General features: G+C 36.4%; 1 protein-coding gene across 1 annotated transcript in view; it reads left to right on the top strand.

Moving 5' to 3' along the window:
- UBR5 (ubiquitin protein ligase E3 component n-recognin 5) overlaps positions 1-8,332 on the top strand; it is a 112,145-nt gene that overhangs the window by 50,008 nt on the left and 53,805 nt on the right. The window contains exons 7-10 of the mRNA XM_081817135.1: positions 683-837; positions 1,647-1,764; positions 5,017-5,201; positions 7,537-7,646. Of these exons, the coding sequence (XP_081673261.1) occupies positions 683-837; positions 1,647-1,764; positions 5,017-5,201; positions 7,537-7,646 (568 nt within the window). The remainder of the gene's footprint in view (positions 1-682; positions 838-1,646; positions 1,765-5,016; positions 5,202-7,536; positions 7,647-8,332) is intronic.

Genomic DNA, 8,332 nt, shown 5'->3' with positions numbered 1-8,332 from the left:
TTTTTTTTTTAAAGATTTTATTTATTTATTTGAGAGAGAGAGAATGAGAGACAGAGAGCATGAGAGGGAGGAGGGTCAGAGGGAGAAGCAGACTCCCCGCCGAGCAGGGAGCCCGATGCGGGACTCGATCCCGGGACTCCAGGATCATGACCTGAGCCGAAGGCAGTCGCTTAACCAACTGAGCCACCCAGGCGCCCAGATGTTTAATTTTGATTAATTTCTTAGAGATGGCTTTAGACATTCATTTCAACCGTAACTGCTACTTTATTTGTGTGAAGAAAATATTTTAGGTTCTAGTCTTAATTAAGAATATTTTCTTTTTCTTTTTTTTTTTTAAAGATTTTATTTATTTCGCAGAGAGAGACAGCAGCAAGAGAGGGAACACAAGCAGGGGGAGTGGGAGAGGGAGAAGCAGGCTTCCTGCTGAGCAGGGAGCCCGATGTGGGGCTCGATCCTGGGACCCTGGGATCATGACCTGAGCCGAAGGCAGACGCTTAACGACTGAGCCACCCAGGCGCCCCAAGAATCTTTTCTAAATTACTTACTTTTCTGACATTTAACTCAAAGCATTTTAGAATTCCAGTCCATAGAGTATGTATGCCTTTTCCTAGTTTTGACCACAATCCTTTTAAAAGATGACTTGTATTTTATTTATTTAAGCCCTTATTATTTTACTCTTTAGGTTGCTACATGGGTGGATGAAACTTTAAGTTCTGTGGCTTCTAAATTAGAGCACACTGCACAGACTTACTCAGAACTTCAAGGTGAACGGATTGTGTCTTTACATTGCTGTGCCCTTTACACCTGCGCCCAGCTAGAGAACAATTTATATTGGTGGTGAGTATCACAGGGAGGGGCAATTCCTTATCAGTGAATGCTTTTAGGTGCATAGATAGGTGCTTTGAGTAGTGGAATACCAACATGAGAAGGTTGGTCAAAGGATAATGCTTTAAAGGGAGGGAAATTCCACTTTGGAGCAAAGTAATATTTTAAAAAAAAAAAAACTTAAAAGAAAGCCTTATACAAGTAACGCATACTTAGTAGTGACTATAATTATGGAATTTTACAAAAGCATAAAGTAGAAACAAACATCACCTACCGTCCTACAGCCTAAAGATAACTGCTGTTAGCATTTGGGAGTATTTAAATCTTATTTTCCTATACGTAAATGTGTACTTTGCTTTTACATAATTGGAAGCATAGGCTATAAGGTATTTTTTCATGCTTTTTTTCATTCAACAGTATTGCTTAAAATACAGTTTTAAAGGTTATTAAAGTATTTCATTGGATGAATATTCTATGCCTTCCTTAATCTTTTACTGTTAGGGATTTTAAATGTATTTTCCATTGTGTTTTAAGGAGTTAGTAGTAAATTTGCATTGGCAGAAATACAGGGGAATCTACTAATGAGATACAATTATTTGGAAGAGAGTTTTGGGTGATCAATTTTCTATAAATTTTAATCCCTAAGGCTTAATAAAAATGGATCCAGTTATGTATTAAACCTATGATCAAGTTATGATTAAGAATAAGTTGTACATGTTAATCCTATTCTGAAGCAAAAATACTGTAATATGTGTAATTTCAGATTAATTTAATAGGCTTCTTTGCTGCTTGCTTGACCAATTTATACTTTTTCTTTTCAGGGGTGTAGTCCCTTTTAGTCAAAGGAAAAAAATGTTAGAGAAAGCTAGAGCAAAAAATAAAAAGCCCAAATCTAGTGCTGGTATTTCTTCGATGCCGAACATCACTGTTGGTACCCAGGTAAGTGATTAGAATGAAACCTGTCCTAAGGGACATTGTTTCTCTTCAAAATCGCTTTCTTCCCCTCTAAGCAGTTTTACAAATGAATGTCATTCGGAGGATCAGGTTCCAGTAGCATGTATGTGCTCTTTATTTAGTAGTTGAGTAACAGAGATTTCTGCCCCAATGTCAGTAGGTTTCCCTATGGGGCAGGGTTTCCAGATTTTCCTAATTTTAAGAATCACTTGGTACTTAAATGCAGAACCTGGAGCTCCTTACCTGAAAGGTTCCTTCAGTTTGTCTGGGGGTATGGGCCAAGCATCATAGTGTTGAACAAACATTGCAGGTGAGAAACAGCCAGGCAGTTTGAAAGATACAGCTCTTGAGGATGCTGTCAGCATAAGGCAGGAGGCTTCATCAGATCCCTGTTTCTACCAGTTTCTGTTTTTTGACTCTGAGATGGTTTTATGCTCCTATCTTATAGATAGGTAATTTTTCTGATACCTCAGTGGATCAAAGTGTGGTCTGAGGACTTCTGCTGGCTTCTCCACTCTTTCATGGAGTTTGCAGAGTCCTGTCTCTTCTGTTTACATATCTGTGTGAAGCTGGATTGTTTTCTACACTTGAATCAAAGTAATGTATCACAACAGATGGAATGCAGAAGCAGACATGGGAATGTCTTCTGTTAAATCAGACATTAAGAGATTTGCAAAAATGTAAATAATGCCACTTTTCTTGCTATTCTTTTTGAAAATGTAGTCATATTTCACAAAATTGTTTATATTAACTTGGGGTTTATTACTGTTAAATATTTAAAAATTTCTCAGTTTTAATTAATAATACATTAAATACCAACTAGATAGGACCCAAATAAACAAAAGATTTTTGGGTCCTTAGTAATATTTAATAGGGAAAAAGGGTTCTGAGACCAAAAGAGTTTGAGAACTGTTGTTCTACTTCTCATTCATTAGACTCTCTAGAAGTTTATCTTCAGGATAAAACTTGATGCATGTATTATTACAGCAAATGCTGCAATAAATGTTTAAGGGCTTTAAAAACCCTGTCACTTAGACAATTTATTTTATTATTTTTTTACACAATTTTTATTACACAATGTGCTAATTTTGTCATCTTGCACCTCAGTTGTTTTTTTCTCATCACAAGGTGGTATTACTTACATTCCCTGTGTCTTAAAAAATAGTCATCATTTTAGCTGTTACTTTTCTACAAAGCCCAGCTTAAATGTATCCGTTTTTGTTCTTACTTGTGGCTCCTTTTTTTTTTTTTTGCGGGGGTGTGGTCATATTCATGGTTGTCTTGTTCGGACTCCTTGCTTGGCCTCCCAGCTAGGAAGTTTTCAATGATTACCCACTATTTTGAATATTACTGTTCAGCCTTAATTATTTATGTCAGTTGCTTTGGATAGATCTGTCTCTTCGGGGAGCTCCCCTTTTCCTGTTTAGTCCAAATTCTGGTATCTGATGTTCTCAAAGTTCCTTGTTCACTGGACTCACATAATAGCAGGATATCCTAGCATTTGCCTTATTAGCTTGTAGGATGACGTTACTGTAGACAGGGAGGGTAGAAAAAATACTTTAAAGATGCAATGAAAAAAGTTTTAAACAAAACAGCTTCGCACTAAATTGCTGAGAGGTAGTGGTGTATTAAAATATTTTGTTTGTAGAGCTAAGATTTTGTTTTAAAGCTGTGAAAAACTAGAGATTAAAGACAGTGACAGCCACAGAATAAGGAAAGTATTCATATGGTAACTGTTGATCACTTAGAGTTTTCAGCTACACCTGCACTCTCGGATCATAATTATTGAGAGGGATGTATTTAGCCATTATTCATTGGCATGTCTTGTTATATGCTGGATCCTGAATACACACGTTGTTGTTTTTAAGGTGCATTTATTTTTTTTTTATAAGAAGGCATTAATAAATAACCTATTTTCTAATATAACGTCTTTCACTGTCTTATCACATTTCTCTTTAAAATACAGACTTTTTTTTTTTTTTTTAAGATTTTATCTATTTATTTGACAGAGAGAGCACTGGAGCACAAGCAGGGGGAGTGGCAGGGAGAGGGAGAAGCAGGCTCCCAGTTGAGCAGGGAGCCCAATGCGGGGTTCAGTCCCAGGACCCCGGGATCATGACCCGAGCCGAAGGCAGACGCTTAACCGACTGAGCCACCCAGGCACCCCCAAAATATAGACTTTCTTATTAAAGATTTTTATTTATTTTTTTGAGCGAGTGAGTGACAAGAGAGAGAGAGCGCGTGCATGAGTGGGGAGGAGGAGCAAGGGAGAGGGAGAAGCAGACTCCCCACTGAGCTGGGAGCCCAATGTGGGACTCGATCCCAGGATCCTGGGATCATGACCTGAGCCGAGGGCAGACGCTTAACCGACTGAGCCACCCAGTGCCCTGTATCACCTTCTTCTATGTCACTTACGGTTAATTATAAACCACCAAACACATGATCTTCACATATGCCACTGTCAAGTACAACATGATCATTAGTTACTGGATGACTGAACAGAATGTCAGTAAGACTGAGCTCTTGGAAAAATAAGAGATTTCCAGAAATGATGTTTATCTCTCATTTGGAACTATTGTTGTGTTTGACAGTGCCACCTTGCAGGTTGTTAGTTTCAGAGTATGACCTGAGGGTGCTCCCTGACAGAAGTTTTAGGTTATTCAGTCCTGGACTCAATTAACTTCTAACACTGATGTTAGCATATTCTTTTTTAATGGAAGAAAAAACATTATCCAGGGAAGCTTCTGGTTTGTAGCAAACTGCAGTCTTCTGGGGGGAAGAAGTACCCATAGAGATGAAATTACAGAGCCTGTGTACTGTATAGCATCACGAATTAGGAAAGTAATTTCAAATTAAACTGACAAAAAGTGTAATTTTTTTTATTTTTTTAATGCCAACCTTTAAAAAAACTTTCTTCTCTATTTCTGTTCTATTTCCTTAGAGCAGAATGGTCAGGATATTTGTTGCATGAAATTTGTTTGTTTTGTTGCATGATATGTTAAAGTTATTTTTTTAGCAAATGTGCTCAAATTATTAGTGCTCCATAATTTTGGGAACAAATTCTTGATGGAGGAGACCTTTAAGACAATGCTTTATCAGCATTATTGTTGGTGTAAGACTGTTTTTGGAAAACCTAGGAAACAATACTTTTATATATCGTCTTTACATACATTTGAAGCAACTCTTAGAGTTTCAAAGTTACGTCATTTTGATGGTGATTTTTCTTCTGTATGATAGGTATGCTTAAGAAATAATCCTCTTTATCATGCTGGAGCAGTTGCATTTTCAATTAGTGCTGGGATTCCTAAAGTCGGTGTCTTAATGGAGTCAGTTTGGAATATGAACGATAGCTGTAGATTCCAACTTCGATCTCCTGAGAGCTTGAAAAGCATGGACAAAGCTAGCAAAACTACTGAAGCCAAGTAAGTACTATACTCTGACTCAGCATGATTTTATACCAGTTTCTAGTTTGCTGTGTATGTGAGTCAAGGCTGACTTAGAGGTGCACAGTGACATAGAAGAGTGCTGCCGTGGTGGGTCTCATGAGGATGCCTAAGAGTTTTGAAAGGAATTGGTCAGATTTACTATTTGCAGCTTGGTTAATATTTGTATGTTATAGTTCTTGATGTTCAGCCGCTGGAGTGACCATGTAGAGATCTCTTTTTGTGTGTGTGTTTTGTCTTTAGAGTGTGTCCTTTGCCATGGTTGTGTGGCAGTAATAATGTGTTCAGCCTTACCTGTAGCAGGCCAGCTTTGCCCTTCTCTCCCTGTGTTATCATCTTAATTTCTACCTAATGTCTTATCTGCATCTTGATCCTTGGAAGGGTTTTACAGGTTAACGTGCTGGGAAATTCTGTTAAGGATTTGTAGATTTTTGGGTGGGAGGGATATGCAAACAGAAATACCAGAGAATTGTGTGGAGCCCACACACAGAGTCTGGCTTACTGTTTGGGAGCCGGATACGTAGATCTTACTTAACACTTGTACTTTTAGAAGCATCTACTTGTCTCTAAAAAGATTAATGTGTAATGTAATTCGGTTATTTGTTATATGAACTTAAGAAACTTTAATAAAGTTTATAAATAACCTTTTTTCTTAATCTTATAAAAATGTGTGACCATTATAAAAATATGGATGAGTAATGTTATATTTCAGAAATAACACTTTACATGTTTTTATGTATTTCCTTTTTTAAAAAAATGTATACAGGCGTTGAAAAGAAATGGGGATTGTACTATACATACAGATTTTAAAACTGCTGGAATTTTTTCGTTTGCTCAAATGCACTTAATGAATGTAAATTTGCTGTTTTTATCGCTACTATTCCTCTTAATGTTAATGCAAATTGAAGTTTAGAAAACACAAGGATTACTGTTAAATAAGTTAAAAAATAATCTTTAATAAACCAAAGCTATTGTAACTTATGCCAAATTAAGGCTTCTTGCTTTGTTGTAGTGCTCTCTCTCTCTCTCTCTCTCCCCCTGTCTTGTTTTACAAAATAGATTTGTAGACCTCCTCTCTAATTACAGTGATTTTTATCCTAAAAATAAAAGTGACAAAACACATTTTCATTATTTATGAAATGTTGTAAAGGATGGTTAAAATAGTCTTGGTGTGCACAAATATAAATGAGTTTGAAATAGAATATGCTATTGAGATTGTGTAATTTATGAAGTTCTTCATGTCTTCCTTGAAATTTGCCATCTTTATTAGTAAACTTAGTAGAAGAGCTTAGTGAAATTAAACGTTAAGAACATAGTTGTTTTCATGTGAACAGACTCTTCTTTGCTAAGTCCTTGAAATGCATTCACTTTAAAGGCATGCTAGTGATTAGTCAGCGTCAGCCCGTCTCCACCATCACAAGCTTTGCGGAGCGGCCATGAGTGAGTGTTCATGTGTGCTTGTGCTGAGCACTTTGCCAGGGTGCTGGTGAAAATAATACTGGTTTTCTGTGGACTTTTTCTAAACTCAGGTGAAATTCCTGGTGGAGGTAATAGGAGACGAGGGGGTTAAGATGATGGCCCTGATTATAAAATATACCAGGTTGATCTGTATATAACAAATTTCTTAGTAATAGGTGACTTTTCTGACTAAAAATTGACTTCTGCCTTTTAATGACTAAAAATATTTATGTTTTTACTACCTGTAGAATATCGTGTTGTTGTTGACTGTAGTTATCTTCTTAGGTGTAGCTAATGAAATAACTCAGTGCAAAGGAATAGCTTATTAATTCTGTAATTTCTCATTTCGGTTGTAACAGATGATGGTTCATCACCAGATGGTTCAAGAATAAATTTTTGTAAGCCATTGTGAGTAGAGTTCCTTCTTTGAACTCTAAGAAACTAAAGATCTAGTTGGCGTTTTATTTATTTTCCTTTACCATTTTTTCAGTTAAATTGCTGTGTCCAAGTCAGGGTTCACTGAAGTGTGAAACTTGTTCGCTCAAGAGGCTTAGGCTAAATTGAGTGTAGTTTTTATTGTAATTCCTAGGTAAGGCTTATCTGAATCATTGTTTCATGTTGTTGATAGCTTTATACGGTGTATTTTTCTTTCCTTTCTTTTAAAAGTTACTAAGAATTTGAAGTATGCACTGTGTACCTTTTTCAGTATCTTGAGTCCTAGAAATAGACCACTTTGTATAAGTTTTTAATATTTCATTCCCTTGTTTACAAGAATAAACTTGAGTTAAAAATCATCTGACAAGTTCCTAATATTTCATTTTCCTAATAACGAGGAGAATCTTATTTCTAATCTCAGGCCTGAAAGTAAGCAGGAACCAGTGAAAACGGAAATGGGTCCCCCGCCCTCTCCAGCCTCCACATGCAGTGATGCGTCCTCAATTGCCAGCAGTGCGTCAATGCCGTATAGTAAGTTTTATGTGTAGTGTGTGTACCTTGGTCAAAATCAGGCCCCAGGCAGACAGCTGTGTTCAGTCTGGGTATGATTTGAGGCAGCTCATATACCATTTTCAATATCTTTTCATATAAGTTGTATTTCTACCAGTTTCATTTGTGTGTTTGTGTGTGCAGCTTTATTTAAGTGAAAAAAAAATGGTATTTACAGTGTTGCTATTCCTTTTGTTTTTGAGCGTTAATAGTGTTTTATAATTTGTAAAATGCTTCACAGTAATAGTGGGAAATAACTGCCACTAATTAGAATATCCGCCCACCGTTTTTGACTGTTTTTATTGTAAATTGGTTATGGCTCGGTCACAGTTTTTGCTCAGAATTTGTAGAATTTAGGAACCTAGACTCACTATTGCACCTTGGATTTAAAGAGTTTTTTGAAAGGTCCTCAAGGTAAACTTATTTTATAATATATTTGCTTTGCACCTGAGGAAACCGAAAGTTAGACTTTCAATAGTTACATGATAGTTTTAAGAATAGCCTAACAGATCTTTTATTTTAAACCTTGGTCAGATAACTCTAATTTTAAGGGTTCAAAATAAGTTTTTTATTTCTTCTTTGTGGTGTTTGCAGTAGTGTTAATATCAGTAGGCATTAACAGGTATGGTTATTTTTCACTATGAAGTCCTTTGAAGTGGAAATTGGTC

The sequence above is a fragment of the Leptonychotes weddellii genome, chromosome 4 (genome assembly GCF_054177405.1).
Source record: "Leptonychotes weddellii isolate Sample4059 chromosome 4, ASM5417740v2, whole genome shotgun sequence".
Taxonomy (NCBI): Eukaryota; Metazoa; Chordata; class Mammalia; order Carnivora; family Phocidae; genus Leptonychotes; species Leptonychotes weddellii.
Note: the sequence above shows the minus strand (reverse complement) of the source record. Positions and strands in the feature narration are given on the sequence as shown.